Below are 20,221 nucleotides of genomic sequence, written 5' to 3'. Positions count from 1 at the left end.
TCAGTGTGTGTGTCAGTGTGTCTGTGTATGTGTGTCAGTGTGTGTATGTGTGTCTGTGTGTGTGTCAGTGTGTGTCAGTGTGTGTGTGTCGGTGTGTGTGTGTGAGAAGACACGTCACGTGGCCTCAAGGTGCACATAGCCTGGCACAAGCGTCTTGGTGACGTCACCGCCACTTAGTGGCGAATGGCGGTTGTTGTTGTGTGTATGAGAGTGTGTGTGGCATCAAGGTGCACGTAGCCTGGCACAAGCGTCGTGGTGACGTCACCGCCACTTAGTGGCGAATTGCGGTTGTTGTTGTTGGATCCTCTGTTGATGGCAATGAGCCTCGGACATGATGTTGTTCGCTTCTTATTCTTGTCTGTGAGCTGCTGCTGCTGCTGCATATGTAGTGACCGTGGCGACGAATTATTATAACACTGGCTTCTTGGTTCTTTCGGTAAAGTCACGTAGAATGGAAATAGTAAAATAATAAAAATAAAACATAATAAAATAATAAAAATAAAACGTTGTCTTTCCGACAGACCTGTTCTTCACCTGAGGACGGCTGCTTGCGTTGTGGCCGAAACGTCGTGAGAATTATTTTATTATTTTTATTTTTATTATTTTATTGTGTTTTATTTTTATTATTTTATTACTTTCCATTCTACGTGACTTTACCGAAAGAACCAAGAAGATGAATCCCTGCAGTCACGAAAGCTTTAAATCTAAAAATTATAACACTGGTCAACAAAAAAAAACAAATTTTTTTCTGGCCTGGACTTTTGCAGCTGTTTTAGACTAATTTTTTAAATCCTTTATATTAAGTTCACTTGCTTGATTACGACCGTGCAAATCTTTCGGTCGTTTTTTAACCTACTTCCCGTGATCCAATCGAGCTGACATTTTGCACACAGACTCGTTGTGCGAGACAATTTATTTTCGTGAAAATTTTTTCCCAAAATTTTACACTTTTTAGGAATTTTTTTTTATATGTAATTACCAATTGCTTAATGGTGCCAGGCAATCATCTGACCCATAGGTGGCACCCATCTCAAGCCAGAGGACGAGAGGACTCTAGCCGCCACGCATATAAAGGATTTATAGTGAAAAACTTTGTTTTTACGGGTAAAATTTTTCAGGGTGCTGATTCCAAATCTGATCTCAGATTTGCTCTATCACATCTCATTTTTATGCTATCGGCATACCCCATTTTCATTGATTTTACCCGAAATTAACTCCGTCACTTATGATTGCAAGTTGTTGCGAGTCGGTGACTGCTTTAGTGTTAAAACATGGTGCTGTATTTTTAGGATAGTGTGTTTATAATATAATTTTATGTAGATATCCACATTTATTTAATATTTTTCTTCTACAGTCTTTATTGAAAATGTAATATTTGATATCTCAAAAACCTGATGTGATGGACAAAAACTGATGCCAGATTTGGACTCAGCACCCCAAAATTACCTTAAACCCGTTGGAATACCTTATGCCAGAAAAAATTGTGTTGACCAGTGTTATTTAATGTTTACAGCACACGATGTCAATGTCGTATTTGACGAGACAACTTTGGTTTCGAATTCATCGGCGTTGAACGTAACGCATCCTCATCATATCACATCCGCTTAGGACTCCCTGACATTATTTTCCTTCCAGTTTCCAACCACAGAATCCAATTGAAAAGTCCCTCTCGTTAAATTACAAATCGGCGAACCACGCCGATGTCCCGGTCTATATTGTTAGACTGATGGCCTTAATATAAGTTGTGGTTGTTGTTGTTGTTGTTTGACTTGCATCCCACTGGGATTTTTGCACAGAGCGTTGGTGTACGGTGATTTTTCTGCAATATTTTGCTGTCTTTTCTTGGATTTTCTGTTTGCACTTAGTCACATATTCACTTTAAGATGTTTTCTTGTTTATGTTTTTGTTTTTTGCGGTTGCACCCGATTCAAGAGCCGAATGGCTCACAGGGCTATACATAATAAATGAACTTGAACTCAATATATTCCCAATATTCAAATATGCTCAATGTCCCCTCCAATATATTGATATAAAATAGAATTCTGTTTATATGATTGTGGTTATGGTTGTACTTTATTAATCCCTAATCGCTGCCATTACATACAATGAAACAAGAAAAGGTGTAAAAAAAAGTAATACAATACACTATTAGACACTTGTAAAAAATAAATAAAAAGTCCATCTACATCATTAGACCTCATTTGCCAGTACCTAAATATAATAATAGGGGTTTTCCCTTTCTTTTCTGGCAACAAAACTTAAATCTTTTTTTACAAGGATTCATGTCTGCATTAACCACAAAAATGTTATTATTAATGCTATTATTTAAAAAAATCCATCCTACGTGTTAGTGAATTTTTTTAAAATATTGTAGGCAGGAAATGACAGGAAAATAGTTTTCAAATTTAGATTTTATTTTTTTCTCTGGGGGCGGGGGGGGCCCAGATCCCCTGGAAGATTTGGGCCCCCCAATGTTGACTGCATGGCTACGGCCTTGGTATCCACATCGTTGACATGCTGCCCCCCGAATGTTGTCCCCCTCGATGTGTCTAGGACCTGGGGGGGGGGGGGGGGGTGATGGTGTAGATCTTTCTCTCTCATTCCCTGTGATCCCAAGTCGAGACTCCTCTTCTATTCCGATCTATGGCAGGTGGTAACCCGAGACTGCCACTCCCCACTACTCTCGATATGAGAACGATCTCCCACCAGAGTCTCTTAAAATATATTATTTTTACACGTTTCCGCTTATTAGTTTCACTTTGGTTCATTTAGTAGATGTATTTATTTTTACTGTATTTGTAATGTGATTATATTTTCATGCCGAGTGCTGCTGTATACAGCGCTTTGCATGGAGTTCTTCTTGGTTCTTTCGGTAAAGTCGCGTAGAAGGGAAATAAAAAAATAAAAAAAAATGATACATAATAAAATATTTTATTTTATTTTGTTTCATTTATTTTTCTTTTTTTAAAATAAAATAATAAAATATTTTATTTTATTTTATTATTTCCTTTCTACGTGACTTTACCCAAAGAACCAAGAAGATGAATCCCTGCAGTCACGAAAGCTTTAAATCGAAAAATACATGGAGTTGTTATTGTTATTATTATTGCCTTGGGGGGCAGGTGGGAACTCATTTGAGGCCGAGTCGACCTAAAGGGGGGGGGGGGGGGAAGGGGTAACCGTGGATACTGAAGTGACGTGTGAGGTCTGTGTTGGGGTTGGCCTTGAACGGGAGTCGAACTCGGAGGGGTGGTGGTCTGATTCGTGTCGCAGTCGCTCCCAACAACAACATCAACAACAACAACACACACGCAGGGCGCTAACCGGCGTGGTGAAGTATGGTCAAAACAGACGAGGGATGGTGAACGTCTTGGGATGATGTGTCCATCCCATACTCTTTGGTTTTTTTCGGTAAAGTCGCGTAGGTAAAAATAAATAAATGCAAAAAAAATTATACGGTGATACTGTGTGTACTGTAGTACTGTATAGACTGTTGTACTGTACATACTGCAGTGCTGTGTACACTAGTACTGTACATACTGTATTGAACGTGCTGTAGTGCTGTATATACTGTAGTACTATATACTGTAGTACTGTACATACTGTGATACTGTTGCACTGTATGTACTGTATAAAGTGATACTGTCTGTACTGTGGGACTGTATGCACTGTATATACTGTAGCACTTATACACTGTAGTACGGTATATACTGTGGTACTGTATATACAGTATATACTGTATGTACTGTATACACTATACGTGTGGAGGCGTACGGCCACATCTGCGTATGTTTGCGTCATACACCCACGAGCATACTGAGCCGGTGTTTGGGCCTCTCCTAGGTCGACTCGACCTCAAATGTGTTGTAGCACGGTGCGGTGTGTAGACATTGCCACTGGGGAGACAAAGGCGGCCGGGCGTGGTGCTGGCCACCCACCCCCTCGTGTGCCGTGCCGGCCTTAACAGGTGCTCGCTAACAGCACTTGCCCCTACAGTCTGTTAAGGCTACACGGGGGATCTTTGTATACATGTGTGTGTATGAGTACACTGGTTTGTGTGTGGTATGTGTCCTTAATACGCGTGTATGTACAACTATAACATTTCTATATGCGCGTGTGTATGTAAAGACATGAGTTTTTTTTTAATACGCGTGTTTATATGATTACATTTGCACAGTATTGTATGTGCGTATGTCAACCCAGAGCGCGAGTGGACTAGTGGCCACGATAATGTTCGAGGATAGGAGCGTGGCCAGGTGATGTAATAGGACCGTGTAGTCAACCTGTAGGGCCGAGTGATCTAGGGCCAGCGAGAAGGATCGGCATATAGGGGCGAGGACGCACCGTGTAGTATGAAGGAAATACGCAGAGAAACTCGGCGCTGCTGCAGTGGCGTCTTCGCCATTTTTGATGTAAGCACGTGGCTCCCTTGAACAGGACCCTGCGGGGTTGGCTGGTAGGAACGAATAACCAAAGAATATAGACATAATGTATTATTACACTTGTTTAGCCAGGAAAGCCCCACTGAGTCAAAAGGTTTTTGTAGGGTCCTGCCAAGTGTTTGCTGTAGGGGGCGATGTTGCTACACGAACGGACGGACGGACAAACGGACGGACGATATAATCTATTGGTGTCTGGTCCACTTCGTTCCTACCAGTATAAAGAATTCCGTAACCGTACAAGTGCGTCGAAGTCGTCTTTACACGAGTAACGAATTGGCATGGTTACGTGACAAACCTTACTAATTGGTGGTGGTGGGTTTAACGACACATTTACGTGATCTAACCCAACAAAACCTGTATTCATCTTCTTGGTTCTTTCGGTAAAGTCACGTAGAATGGAAATAATAAAATAAACATTAATGATAATATTTTAGACGTGAACAAAAATGAATCAAACGGATTATTGATTTCATAATTTTTTTGCTGGGGGGGGGATTTGCATAAATCTTCAAAAAGAGTTGAACTATGAGAAGCCCCCGAGTTTGCATGGGGGCAGGCGTATGGCAGTATCACCCTCCCTTGGCCTCTTACGGCCGCTTCTGCAGGGTCTACTTAAGCACAGATTTGCATTTTCGGCACATGATGACGTGGAGAGGGGGGGGCAATTTTGAAAGAAAATAAACGGGAGCGTCAAACACCGATGTGGTCCTAAAACCATATCCAGGGTTTAGCTTCGGACTTAATACAAATTTACGATCACCGTGACCTCGGCCCCTTGGCCCATGAGTCTTGCGCACTCAGAACATTGTAAATGCACAACAGGAATTGCTACTCTCCGTGGGACTAGCCGACCTGAAGAACCATGAGTTTTCTCATTATTTAAGACCTTGGCGTTCGCGTCAAGCTGCATTTCTTGCGCGGGGAAGTTCGTAAACTGGCAACCATATTCCGCTTTGGATATACAGCCCTGTGTCATTCACAGTTTCTTATAACTTTGCTCAATTAAAGAAACGTAGAAACTATTATCTATTGCACCATCAATCGTGCTGTGTTTTGCTCGGCTTTTTGGGCTTTTTAGGCCTGTACCTGGCACTGGTAATGTCATTTTTTATGACAAACTGTGCTTTATCATCACCGATTGACAAACAGCACCGGACACGTAAACATAGACGAATCGTAAACGGTGACTACACTACACACTCCTCCAGCTGAACAGTGCCTGTGCACTGGGTTAGTGGCTGCATTATGAGGCTTGCTAAACTTATCAACCCGCCTTACCCAACTCTCTGTCGGTCCGTTTTATTAGCATCCGTGAATCCGCCTAAAGTCACTGAGACCGTGGCTGAACTCATCCCAGTTGATAAGCACAGCCTGCAGGTACAGCCCGTTTGTCAGCCCAATGTTGGATAAAGGGTCCCTCCTTGTGCCGTGAGGGTCAGCTGACCATTCTTCACAACGATGGGGAAGTAGACAGCAGCATTGGGCGTTGATGCAAATCGCCTCGACAATGCCTACGATTCACGCACGGTGGTTACTCACTTCTTGGCTCGCGATGTCTGACAGGATCGGGTACATTCCAAGTGGGGTTTTTCCCCCCTTCGGCACGTGTAGGTGATACCAACGCATTTCACCTTTAAATTTATTTCGGGCTTACTGAGTGGTAGTTGCTATAGCAATCAATAGGGCCATTTAAAATGTGCCTCCAGGTGTCATGACCCATCGTCCCTAGCCAAGCGTCCTGGATAGCCGTATGTGAACTAGTGGACATGTGTGAAAAAGAGCTACCTCGCTCATGGGATTCCTCCAGGATAAATAAATATTCTGATGTATGTATGTAGAACTTCTTTCGCACCGTACGTAACCAACCGCCCTAATATGAGGTGCGGGGTGGGGGGACAACAATCTGAACACAAAAATCGGTTCTAAAGAAATTCTTTTAAATCTGGTGTACCAGGTGTAACTTATTTCCATTATTTAAAACAACATCCTAACACCTGAACCTGTTCTCTTATGTGACGTCACCGCACAAGAGTGACCATGCAGATCGATGTACAACAAAGTCAAGACGGGCATTGCGCCTGATCCGTGTGTGTATTCTCTCTTAGTGTGCAACTAGGAGGCCGATATTTCACTGAACGGGACGTCTTGGCTGACGGGATGGAAGGTGGCCTCGTCTATCACCATGCGTCCTCGCGGAAAGGTGAGCCGTGTGAGCAGCTTGCGACCTCATCGAAACAGCCGTCACGCACTTTAGCAAAGTAGGCGTAATTCTCCCACTTGTGCTTTTGAGTAGTAAGATGCTATCTCCCCATATACGTACGTTGCGTTGGCAACTGCAAGTTGTCTCGGGTAGGTTTGCGACGGTGATAATTGTGAGTGAGTAACGCGGTGGCGTACCCACCGCGATGTGTCCCGCTGTCGCACTGCGTGGGCGTAGTTGTACATTCTGTGTCGCCAAACCTCATCGTTGCATTCTTGTTGGGGGAGATTGTTTTCGCTTGAACGATTGACGCGGCACTTTATGGGAACGCGTCTGCTGGCGCGCTAAACGAGGTCTTGCCGTATTTCCCGCACCTCCGATGGGCACGGTTGGCTACGTGCAGTGCGAAAGTAGTTCTATGTACGCACATTACATACTTGGTGACAAAAAATAACAATAGCTTTTACCCTTTATGGCAGTGAAACAGGAGATTTTAAGATGTTCAAACACCAAATAAATGCTATTTGCAAGGCATCAAGTCTGCGTTAACTACACATTGTGGTAAAACATGCAAACAAATATGCTCTGATTCTAGATTTGAAGTTTTCGTGACTGCACGGAGGTAAAAACAAAATTAATTAAAATGAAAACAACTAAATTAAATCAGTTATTTTTATTTATTTGTTTTTTACCTACGTGACTTTACCGAAAAAAACAAAGTACAGTAAACACTGTCTTTGAACCTGATTGGCCTAAACCAGAGGCATTATTTTTAAATCCTTTATATTAAGTTCGCTTGCTTGCTTACGACCATGCAAATCTTTCGGTCGTTTTTTAACCCACTTCCCGTGATCCAATCGAGCTGACATTTTCCACACAGACTAGTTGTGCGTGACAATTAATGTTCGTGAAATTTTTTTTCCAAAATTTTACACTTTTTAGGACAAATATTATTTTTAATCACCAATTGCTTAATGGTGCAATGCAATCATCTGACCCATAGGTGGCAGCCATCTCAAGCCAGAGGACGAGAGGACTATAGCCGCATATAAAGGATTTATAGTGAAAAACTTTGTTTTTACGGGTTATACTTGTTTATGGCCTAGTCTCACAGTGTCAGCACAGAGAACGCCAAAAGGGGTAAAACCTCTTCTTCTTTTTTTCATCATTTTTTGATGCAGTAACTCTTCTACTTATAAACGAGTTAGGTTCCAGAGGTCCCGTTCGTAAGTCCATTTGTTCGTAAGTCTACCTTTACTCCCGTTAATTCCAAACACGCTGCACGGCATGTGCACTAAACACGGAGAATGGCTTTAAAAGTTGTATAATCGCCAGTAGATGTAGATGCCGCCGCTTCGTCACATTCTGCAGATGTAGATGCCACCACCGTCATCTATTGCGCGGCGGTTGAACTTGCGACTCTTGGACAGAACGGGCACCTGGACATACGGACCAGTGGTTTGTTGATATCGCTGAAAGTTCGTTAGTACTATAAAATCACGACGTTTCGGAGGCAACACAAGTCTCCGTCATCAGGTGGGACCGTCACAGCCAGATGCAGCAAATCTGGCTGTGACGGTCCCACCTGATGACGGAGACTTGTGTTGCCTCCGAAACGTCGTGATTTTATTGTTTTATTTTTATTAATTTTTATTTCATTTTTTGCCTACGTGACTTTACCGAAAGAACTAAGAGTATCAATCCTTGCAGTCACGAAAGCTTCAAATCTAGAATTCGTAAGTACTCGCAAAAAAAGGTCACCATAGATTACGTACGTACTTGTTGCCGACCGTGACGGTTCTGCTGGCGATGAGTCCGCTGAGGTTTTGGGTGTTTTTAAATCCTTTATATTAAGTTCGCTTGCTTGCTTAGGACCGAGCAAATCTTTCGGTCGTTTTTTAACCCACTTCCCGTGATCCAATCAAGCTGACATTTTCCACACCGACTCGTTGTGCGTGACAATTAATGTTTGTGAAATTTTCCTAAATTTTACACTTTTTAGGACAAAAATATATTTAATTACCAATTGCTTAATGGTGCAATGCAATCATCTGACCCATAGGTGACAACCATCTCAAGCCAGAGGACGAGAGGACTCTAGCCGCCACGCATATAAAGGATTTATAGTGAAAAACTTTGTTTTTACGGGTTATACTTATTGTTCTTTTAACTTTTACTTTTTTACTACCCCACGCGGTCTCCTGCCCCAGTGGTGCCGCTGAAAAGCATCGCAGTGAAGGTGTTGGTGCGGGGCTTCGTGGCCGACGTGAAGGCCTCCATGGTCTACCGCAACGACGAAGCGTTCCCCATCGAGCCTTCCTTCTTCTTCCCTCTTGACGACGACTCGGCCGTGCACGCGTTCCGCGCACGCATCGCCGACAGAGAGATGAGCGCGGCGCTGAAGGAAAAAATGGAGGTGCGTTCTCGCGCACGCGCGCGCGCGCGTGTGTGTGTAGGGAGCGGTGGTGTCAGTCGACCTGTGGCATCTGGGTCTGCCCCGTGACCTCCTGCCAGCGGGCGTTCGACACTTCACGTGGCCTCAAGGTGCACATGGCCTGGCACAAGCGTCGTGGTGACGTCACCATCACTTAGTGGTGAATGGCGGTTGTTGTTGGTGTAGCGGTTAGCGCGCTGCGCTACGAACCCAGCAACCCCCAGTTCGATTCGCGCCCACGGCCAACACCAGTGACGGTTATTTGAACCGGTCCTGGGCCTCCCCTAGGTGGACTCCGCCTCAAATGCTTACCTGGTGCGGTGTATAAAAACATCGTCACTGCGGAGACAAAGGCGGCCGGGCGTGACGCTGGCCACCTACCCCCTCGTGTGCCGTGCCGGCCTTCATAGGTGCTCGCTAACAGCACTTGCCCAACTGTGTTTGGGCTACACGGGGGATCTGCGTCATTTGCGTGCGTGCGCTCGCTAACAGCGCTTGCCACGACAGTCCCCTAAGGCTACGTACGTGGGGAGGGATCCTTTGTATTTGTGTGCGTGTGTGCTCGCGCGAGTGACGCCATGGGGAGTGGTAGGGTGCGGTTAGTGCACAGCGCAACGAACCCTGCGAACCGAATTGTATTCCCGCTTGGCGAATATCCAAACTGGACTTTACTTCTCTCCTAGGTTGACTTGAAATAAGCACCTGGCATGGCGTGTAACTATCTGCACTGGGGAGACAAAGGCTGCCGGGCAGCTGGCCACACCATGCCCTCGTATGCTATGCCGGTTTGAATAAGCGCTTCGCTAACAGTCTGTTAAAAAGCTGCATGGGGGGACCTTTGAATTATACCACCAAAATCTAACCCCCTTCCTCGTTCAAATAATTTTCAATTACGCACTCATTAACCCCACTTCACACATAACACGTAGCACGAATTTCGAGGTTACTCTTCAACATGTACATCGTCAAGCTACTGGTGTGGTTTCGTACACGTCCGGGGTGTGGTCTTCTTCACACACAAAGGCGCAAAAACTCCAAGCCGATGGTAATGCCTGTAAGCATGCATGCATGTATTACTTACTTACTCACTCCTCTTCGCTGCCTGTGGAGCATGAGGCTGCAACAAGACTGCAGGTTTCTCTGCTCCACCCGAAGACAGGCCCATGGTCTTTAGTTGAGTCTATGTATGTGTGTGTGTTGAACTTCTTTGATGCTGTGCATAGAAAATCCTGCTAAACCGGAGGTGCGGGGGGTGGGGGGGACGGACAACAAAACTTAAACATGAAAAAGCAGTTCTGAAGAAATGAGTTTTTAATCTGCGAGCACAGACTTGCAGATGTATTCTCATCGTAACGTAATGTATTTTAAGAGAATTACCAATGGCGCAACAACGCGTGTGTGTGAACGTAATGGCGGAGATGAGGCGAGTGAAATAGACGAGAGGAAGCAATAGGGGGGCGGACCTGCGATGCGTGAATTTGGTGAAAGCAAAATTGGATTGAATGAATGGGGTTAATGAGTGACAGCCATGCGATGGGAATATGAAGAGGAAACAGGAACCCCCTGGAACTCTATCGGGCAGCAAGTCCCACTGGGTGAAGACCCCGGGGCCGGCTCAGGACCACGCTGGCAGGACCACGTCGCTCGGCTGGCCTGGGAACGCCTGGGAATTACCCAGCAAGGGTAGAGTCTTTGTATAGTAGTGTATAGTGTAGTGTATAGAGTAGTAGTGTAAAGCAATGTATAGTAATGTATAGCGTACTTGGTGTATAGTAATGTAAAGTGTAGTAGTGTAGTGTATAGTAATGTAAAGTGTAGTAGTGTAAAGCAATGTATAGTAATGCATAGCGTACTTGGTGTATAGTAATGTAAAGTGTAGTAGTGTAGTGTATAGTAATGTAAAGTGTAGTAGTGTAAAGCAATGTATAGTAATGTATAGCGTACTTGGTGTATAGTAATGTAAAGTGTAGTAGTGTAGTGTATAGTAATGTAAAGTGTAGTAGTGTAAAGCAATGTATAGTAATGTATAGCGTACTTGGTGTATAGTAATGTAAAGTGTAGTAGTGTAGTGTATAGTAATGTAAAGTGTAGTAGTGTAAAGCAATGTATAGTAATGTATAGTGTACTTGGTGTATAGTAATGTAAAGTGTAGTAGTGTAGTGTATAGTAATGTAAAGTTAAGTAGTGTAAAGCAATGTATAGTAATGTATAGCGTACATGGTGTATAGTAATGTAAAGTGTAGTAGTGTGTAGTAATGCTAGAGTCTGTCACCAGGGAAAGGGAGGTCTGGACCTCCCTCAGTTTAACACGTAGGCTTTCGCGACCAATATTATTCATAATCAACGTTTTTGGGTTTAGATCGCGTTATTTATAAATGTGTCGTAATCCTCCACCACCCGACACGGCCAATCAGTAAAAAAGTGTCAACGCACCGGTGGGCTAAAGTAGTGAACTATTTGTCTTTTTGTCAATGTGACACTTTTTTACTGATTGGCCGTGTCGGGTGGTGGAGGGTTACGACACATTTATAAATAACGCGATCTAAACCCATAAACGTTGATTATGACTGGACCACCCTACTCGACATACTGCCGCCACAACCCTCACCAGAACGCGGCGGTGGTGCTGGTACTGGTGATGAGTCGTGGGCTGAGCTGGGGGGAACAGCGAGGTGAGTTGTTAAGGCGAGGAGCAGGAACGCCCCAAACGAGCGAAGGTGCGAGTGACCGCTTTATTTCAGGCCGAAGATGAATACGATGACGCCATCGCCATGGGGCGCCGGGCGTTCAGGCTGTCGAAGGAGTGCGGGGACGTCTTCCACTGCATGCTGGGTAACCTCGGCGCCGGCGAAGAGGCGGAGCTGTCGCTGGAGTTTGTCTCGGAGCTCGGAGTGGAGGCCGACGGCGCCGTTCGCTTCTGTCTGCCCACCGTGCTCAACCCTCGCTACTCGCTGCAGGGTACCCGCACGTTTTAGTCGTCACCCGACGGAGCATCGTCGCCCGCCCTAAGTCGCATCCACCGCACGCGGACCATGGCGGCAAGATAGCGGGCACGTGACGACGCGTGAATGGACGATTTAGAAAAACTATCCGGCAGTTGTAAGGCTGTGGGTTATACAGCACGGACCGTACAATGAGTTACGACGCAACGCGCCCAGATGCTCCGCGCCAGGATGATATGCTCGACTGCTCCTGGAGCGGTTAGCTGGCGTGAACTACGTGAATGTGAAATTTTAGTTTGTGTGTCGCTTTGCGTCCACGTCAGCAGCCGCACGGAAGTAGGAGAGCGCACGCACAGCTAGTCACCATTCACAGAGAGGGCTGGAGCTGGCTGCTGATCTTTACGGCATTCCGACACCGTGATGTCGTACAACAATGAAGCCGGAGATGGCACTGCAGCGTTGCAACTGAACGTCTTTAGATTTCGATTTAAAGCTTTCGTGACTGCAGGGATTCACCTTCTTGGTTCTTTCGGTAAAGTCACGTAGAAGGGAAATAATAAAATAAAGCATTATTTTATTATATTATTTTATTATATTTTATTTTTATTATTTTATTATTTCCCTTCTACGTGACTTTACCGAAAGAACCAAGAAGAAGAACGTCTTTATACCGTATTTTTTTCCCCCAATTTACTAAAACTTCAAACTTGTGTCACACAGCCCGAGACGAGACTGCCTAGGCACGTGTCTACAAAGTTTTAACGGAGTGCCCTTCAATTTATACTCTCTGGTTCTTTCGGTAAAGTCACGTAGATGGAGAACACGACATTTCGGTTGCAACACAAGCGGCCGTCTTCTTGTGTTGCGACCGAAACTTCGTGTTTTCTTTCATAATTTTTTCTACCCACGTGACTTTAACGAAAGAACCAGAGAGTATTGATTCCTGCAGTCACGAAAGCTTCAAATCAAGATTGCCCTTTAATTTGTCACTTTGCAGCCGGAGGTTGATGGATCACGTGACGATTGTGAAGCTCCCAAAGGCCTTTGCACTTTAAAGTGACCGGGAAGTGGCAAGTGCCGGAAACAAATTATGAACGCATCTGCGCATACTTTTTTACGCGTTTTCCCCTCTTGTTCGTCGATTTTCTCTCGGCGCGCTCCCTTCTTTGGCCTCCCACGTGCAAAACAAACCGTTCGGGGGGGATAAAAGACCTGAAACCTTAAAGGATTCTCGCAGGATAAAAATTTACCCGTAAAAACAAAGTTTTTCACTATAAATCCTTTATATGCGTGGCGGCTAGAGTCCTCTCGTCCTCTGGCTTGAGATGGCTGCCACCTATGGGTCAGATGATTGCCTGCCACCATTAAGCAATTGGTAATTAAATATAAAAAAAATTTCCTATAAAGTGTAAAGTTATGGAAAAAAATTTTCACGAAAATAAATTGTCACGCACAACGAGTCTGTGTGCAAAATGTCAGCTCGATTGGATCACGGGAAGTGGGTTAAAAAACTACCGAAAGATTTGCACGGTCGTAAGCGCGCAAGCAAGCAAGCAAGTGAACTTAATATAAAGGATTTTAAAAATGCAGGTTGGGCTTGCAATCTGGAGGCCCGCTGGGTCGAGCCGCCCCTTTTCGGCACGGCACTCGAAGCAACGTCGCAAGCTTCTTTAATTGCCACGCCTGTTATCCTCCAAGCAATGCAGAGTGGGGGGTACACCGCAGTCGATGGGCGGGACGCGTGGTGGGGTTACCCCCCCACCCCCGCCACCTCTTCCATCGTGTCTGGCTGTCGTGGGAGAGAGGAAGGCCTCCAGGGCTCCCTCTAGTGGGACGGCCCTTCTGCCAGCAGTGCCGTAAACAAGCAGTTGCAGAGGCTGCACCTTTATATTATGAGGGCGATACGTTTCGTGTTTTTCGTCGGGACACTCTTGGGAGTGAGTCTGTCGTTGGTATGTTGACCTCTCGCCTGGTTTGAAGCGAAACAAAACTCGAAGGCTTCCTTGAACCGTTTAACACTTACAGTAAAACCTTGGATTGCGAGCATAATTCGTTCTGGAAACGTGTTTATAATCCAAAGCACTCGTACATCAGTTGTGATCACGTGACGCTCGGCAGACAAAGCGTGTACACGTACTGCTCGTATTGCAAGACCTCGCTCGTTTATCAAATTAATATTTATTTAAATTTTTTGCTCGTCTTGCAAAACACTCGCAGACCAAGTTACTCGCAATCTAAGGTTTTACTGTATTCGGCTTTCGCGGACCAATATCCATTTATAATAGAGGTTTTTGTTTAAGACTGAAACAGGATGATCTCTCCACAGCTCTGGTTGTCTCGCCTGATGACGCTGCTCGTTGTTGTAATTACCGGCGAAATGTCACAGTGGTGGGTTTACTCTCCCAACACGCAACCGGTGTGCGAATCGGCACGTTTTCGTTCACGTGGCGGCGGGTTTAACGACAGGCACCGACATTTACGCGATCTAACCCAAACCAACGCCGGTCGTGGAGACTTGTTGAAACAGTCACTCGATGTCGCACCCTCTGCTTTGTTGCCCCTAGGCATGGCGGACCGAGTATCGTACCTGGCGCCGTCCCAGGACGTGCCCTACACCCTGTCGTTCACGCTCACGGCCGAGAACCCCGGGGGGATCCGCGACGTCTCCTCTCCCAGCGGCCTCCTGGGGCCTGCTGCGTTCGCCGAGTCTGACAGAGCCTCGGCCCAGGTGCGTCCCACCGCTTTCAACGGTTACCGCCCCACCCTCCCGCCCCCCGTTGGGTTATCTTTGTTTTGGCTTGCTGGTAAAACGCAATATTGTACGTTCTCCTATAGCGCTGTGGTAGTTGCTTTCCCGACGAGCGCCGCGTTATTGAAAATTCGCGTTACAATAAGTAATATGGGTTGAACCACAGTCCGCAAAAACACGCGAGATGCGAACGCAGACCGAACAAAGACTGCGCGGGGCGTGGGTAGCGTCTGGAAGCATCCATCAGCATCCCGCCTCATGCGATGATGATGCTATGCCGAGGCAGCCGTTCCCACCGTTTTCAATCCAACTCTTGCGACGTATAATAATAGGGTTTCTCCCCTTTTTTCTGGCCTGTTACTCCCAACAGGTGTCCCTCGAAGGAGACTTCAAGTTTGATCAGGACATCGAGGTGCTGATTTACTATGAGCAGAAGCATCAACCGTTTGCGCTCATCGAGCCTGGACTCCCAGCGACGGGTGAGTGCGCGCGTGGGTCGGGGGAATGCGTTGAGGGTGCGGGTGGCAGTACAGGAAAAGCTCCGATGTCCGGCACTTTTTGCCATCCGGAATGCTTTTATTAACCGGCATCTGTCGTGGGCGGCAAGACTGTAGAGATTTTATTCTCGATTTTAAGTTTCCGTGACTGCAAGAATCCATACTCTTTGGTTCTTTCGGTAAAGTCATGTAGGTGAAAAAAATAAAAAATAACAATAAAATAAAACTAATGACGCCGTGAGTTTGTAGAGATCTTCCTTCGCGTATCCGGGGAATTAATCCGATAGCCGTCCGGCGTCTTGCTGTGCACTTCTCGTTTATCTGTTGTTGTTTCTTGGTTCTTTTGGTAAAGTCACGTACAAGGGAAATAATAAAAAAATAAAAATTCAACATAATAACATCATAAAATTTCGATTTAAAGCTTTCGTGACTGCAGGGATTCATCTTATTGGTTCTTTTGGTAAAGTCACGTAGAAGGGAAATAATAAAAAAATAAAAATTCAACATAATAACATCATAAAATTTCGATTTAAAGCTTTCGTGACTGCAGGGATTCATCTTATTGGTTCTTTTGGTAAAGTCACGTAGAAGGGAAATAATTAAATAATAAAACATAAATAATAAAATAATTGCATTTCGATTTAAAGCTTTCGTGACTGCAGGGATTCATCTTATTGGTTCTTTTGGTAAAGTCACGTAGAAGGGAAATAATAAAAAAATAAAAATTCAACATAATAACATCATAAAATTTCGATTTAAAGCTTTCGTGACTGCAGGGATTCATCTTATTGGTTCTTTTGGTAAAGTCACGTAGAAGGGAAATAATAAAAAAATAAAAATTCAACATAATAACATCATAAAATTTCGATTTAAAGCTTTCGTGACTGCAGGGATTCATCTTATTGGTTCTTTTGGTAAAGTCACGTAGAAGGGAAATAATTAAATAATAAAACATAAATAATAAAATAATTGCATTTCGATTTAAAGCTTTCGTGACTGCAGGGATTCATCTTATTGGTTCTTTTGGTAAAGTCACGTAGAAGGGAAATAATAAAAAAATAAAAATTCAACATAATAACATCATAAAATTTCGATTTAAAGCTTTCGTGACTGCAGGGATTCATCTTATTGGTTCTTTTGGTAAAGTCACGTAGAAGGGAAATAATAAAAAAATAAAAATTCAACATAATAACATCATAAAATTTCGATTTAAAGCTTTCGTGACTGCAGGGATTCATCTTATTGGTTCTTTTGGTAAAGTCACGTAGAAGGGAAATAATTAAATAATAAAAACAGAAATAATAAAATAATTGCATTTCGATTTAAAGTTTTCGTGACTGCAGGGATTCATCTTCTTGGTTCTTTTGGTAAAGTCACGTAGAAGGGAAATAATTAAATAATAAAACAGAAATAATAAAATAATTGCATTTCGATTTAAAGTTTTCGTGACTGCAGGGATTCATCTTCTTGGTTCTTTTGGTAAAGTCACGTAGAAGGGAAATAATTAAATAATAAAACAGAAATAATAAAATAATTGCATTTCGATTTAAAGCTTTCGTGACTGCAGGGATTCATCTTATTGGTTCTTTTGGTAAAGTCACGTAGAAGGGAAATAATTAAATAATAAAAACAGAAATAATAAAATAATTGCATTTCGATTTAAAGTTTTCGTGACTGCAGGGATTCATCTTCTTGGTTCTTTTGGTAAAGTCACGTAGAAGGGAAATAATAAAATAATAAAAATAAAACATAATAACATAATAAAATTTCGATTTAAAGCTTTCGTGACTGCAGGGATTCATCTTCTTGGTTCTTTCGGTAAAGTCACGTAGAATGGAAATAATCAAATAATAAAAATTAAACATAACATAATTAAATTTCGATTTAAAGCTTTCGTGACTGCAGGGATTCATCTTCTTGGTTCTTTCGATAAAGTCACGTAGAATGGAAATAATAAAATAATAAAAATAAAACATAATAACATAATAAAATTTCGATTTAAAGCTTTCGTGACTGCAGGGATTCATCTTCTTGGTTCTTTCGGTAAAGTCACGTAGAAGGGAAATAATAAAATAATAAAAATAAACCATAATAACATAATTAAATTTCGATTTAAAGCTTTCGTGACTGCAGGGATTCATCTTCTTGGTTCTTTCGGTAAAGTCACGTAGAATGGAAATAATCAAATAATAAAAATTAAACATAACATAATTAAATTTCGATTTAAAGCTTTCGTGACTGCAGGGATTCATCTTCTTGGTTCTTTCGATAAAGTCACGTAGAAGGGAAATAATAAAATAATAAAAATAAAACATAATAACATAATAAAATTTCGATTTAAAGCTTTCGTGACTGCAGGGATTCATCTTCTTGGTTCTTTCGGTAAAGTCACGTAGAAGGGAAATAATAAAATAATAAAAATAAACCATAATAACATAATTAAATTTCGATTTAAAGCTTTCGTGACTGCAGGGATTCATCTTCTTGGTTCTTTCGGTAAAGTCACGTAGAATGGAAATAATCAAATAATAAAAATTAAACATAACATAATTAAATTTCGATTTAAAGCTTTCGTGACTGCAGGGATTCATCTTCTTGGTTCTTTCGATAAAGTCACGTAGAATGGAAATAATAAAATAATAAAAATAAAACATAATAAAATTATTCTCACAACGTTTCGGCCACAACGCAAGCAGCCGTCCTCAGGTGAAGACCAGGCCTGTCGGAAAGACAGCGTCATTCAGACGCTGTCTTTCCGACAGGCCTGTTCACCTGAGGATGACAGCTTGCGTTGTGGCCGAAACGTCGTGAGAATTATTTTATTTATGTTTTATTTTTATTATTTTATTATTTCTCTTCTACGTGACTTTACCGAAAGAACCAGGAAGATGAATCCCTGCAGTCACGAAAGCTTTAAGTCGAAATTTATCCGTTGTTGTTTACGGGAGCTTTGGGACGCTGCCTGAATGGTGGTGCTAACGGCAGTCTCGATTGTCAACGTCCGCCATCCGCGATCGTGCTGTGCTTTGTTGTGCTGTCGCGCGACCTTGTGATGCCGCTCCTGATGCCGCTGCTTCATGATTTCGCCGCTGTCTCTGTAGTGAGTTCTCAGTGAGTCAGACGACGTAGTTGAGGCACACTCTTTTATTTAACCAAAGGCGGTAACAACACTTGAAGGGGTAACGGTCCCTTCACCCATACTCAATGGGAAACACCCCTAGCACTATCCCCTGACTGTCCTATTCCCAGTCCTCCGCTATGAGTGCTAGGGGAGGCTATCTGATCCGGCCCTGGTCAAGCACGGATCCCGGCACCCAGCTAACCAGGCCGTGCTCTTACAAGAGCAGCGGTCCTGGCGCTCTTGGGACCGCGCCACTGGCTTGCCCTGCTCGGCCCTGACGAGGACAGCGAGCCAGGGGAGTCCCAGGGCCTTTTCTGCCGGTCTTCAGTCTTCACTGGTGAAGCTTCTAACACACTGGCCCCGAGCCCTCTGGCTCCCCGCCTTTTATAGGAATCCTCTCCGAGGGGTGGGGGCTATGGGGGATCACAGCGCCCCCCATGGCCCCCCCAGGGTTAACTGATGCGGACGTGGATGTAGACACCCGTGTGTGGGTGCAGACACCCACGTGTTTCTGTCCGCCTTTCTCCCCGTAATAACCCCTACATCTCTTTGTCAGAGGTCTCATTCCTGGCGGACACCGTGGCTATGCTGAACTTCTACCCGGGTGAAATGGAGGAGATGGAAGTGCCAACCGCCGAACATGGGGAGTTCATTTTCATCATAGACTGCTCCGGCAGTATGAACAACAACCCCATCATGAATGCTAAGGTACCACGAACAAGCCTCATCAACATGGTCAGGTCCACAAGTGTGTGTATACTACCTCGCCTGGTATGCAGGAGGTCGTGGGTGATGATTGCTTGTGTTCCGATATCACTTTCCCTTCTACGTGACTTTACCGAAAGAACCAATAATATAACTCCAGATTTGAAGCTTTCGTGACTGCAAGGATTCATAAAGTCACGTGAGCACGTTTGGCGATGCGCGGTGCGACAGGAGTTGGGCGTACGTGTAACGCTCGGAGAACGGCGCAAATGTGCGATGTGATGTGAACGCCGAGTGGCTGAGTTTGTGTTTTGCCGTTGTGTTTGCAGGAAACGCTCATTCTGCTCTTAAAGAGTCTGCCCCTCGGCTGCCTGTTCAACATCTACAGCTTCGGCAGCCGATTTAGATCCCTTTACACGTAAGTTCCGTGACCCCCCCCCCCCCACCCGCCTTCAAGGAGATTATTTAGGACAGGGGTGGTAAACCTTTTTTTTGCCAAGGACCATTTGGATATCTATAACATCATTCGTGGGCCATACGAAATTATCAACTTAAAAATTAGCCTGTTATATTTGGTCAAACATTTAATTAACTCGCCCCTAATGCGGTGGCTGTAACTGCTTCTCTTTGGTGAGGCGTGTGATGTTAGCTGGTACTGATGATGTTGGTGCTACTCGCAACTGCTTTTCCAGTTTTTGCTCCTAGATTTATTGAATTTTGAGTCTCGCATGCGGTTGCGTTGGCAGGGCCACACCAAATGATTTCACGGGCCTCATACGGCCCGCGAGCCGGACGTTCCCCACCCCTGATTGAGGACAATGCGATTGTTAGTATGCTGGACGATGAATCCGGAGGTCGCCGGTTTGATTTCATCTCCTGGTCGCAGTAGTTTGAAGCAAGAGGGGGCACGTCTTTAAAAAAATCTTTCCCCCACAACTGCCTCTGTCCACGCGGCTGTTTAAGTTTAACACGTAGTCCAAAATACGTGAGGGAGGGCCTTCTACCAACAGTTGCATGAGCAAGCAATTTCGAGGTTTGCACCTTTATCTCGAGGAAAAGAAAACTCCAGACGTTCTCAATACACTGTTGGGTTCAGGATACCCCATTGCCGTGTTGGTCATGTTTTGTTTT

The 20,221-nt window shown here is 44.2% G+C and overlaps 1 protein-coding gene across 4 annotated transcripts in view; it reads left to right on the top strand.

Moving 5' to 3' along the window:
• LOC133357487 (von Willebrand factor A domain-containing protein 5A-like) overlaps positions 1-20,221 on the top strand; it is a 43,399-nt gene that overhangs the window by 3,689 nt on the left and 19,489 nt on the right. For 2 of the 4 annotated variants that reach the window (XM_061575442.1, XM_061575446.1), the window contains exons 2-8: positions 6,548-6,642; positions 8,853-9,058; positions 11,818-12,034; positions 14,583-14,746; positions 15,138-15,246; positions 18,942-19,093; positions 19,420-19,508. In XM_061575442.1, the coding sequence (XP_061431426.1) occupies positions 6,600-6,642; positions 8,853-9,058; positions 11,818-12,034; positions 14,583-14,746; positions 15,138-15,246; positions 18,942-19,093; positions 19,420-19,508 (980 nt within the window). In that variant the 5' untranslated portion in view covers positions 6,548-6,599. Of the gene's footprint in view, positions 1-3,388; positions 3,412-5,889; positions 6,269-6,547; positions 6,643-8,852; positions 9,059-11,817; positions 12,035-14,582; positions 14,747-15,137; positions 15,247-18,941; positions 19,094-19,419; positions 19,509-20,221 lie in introns of those variants that run through there. The other 2 variants (XM_061575444.1, XM_061575445.1) reach the window with 2 other exon arrangements.

This window comes from Lethenteron reissneri, chromosome 58, assembly GCF_015708825.2.
Source record: "Lethenteron reissneri isolate LAM-NWPU_2019-01 chromosome 58, ASM1570882v1, whole genome shotgun sequence".
Lineage (NCBI taxonomy): Eukaryota > Metazoa > Chordata > Hyperoartia > Petromyzontiformes > Petromyzontidae > Lethenteron > Lethenteron reissneri.
This window is presented reverse-complemented; position numbering and strand designations above follow the sequence as displayed.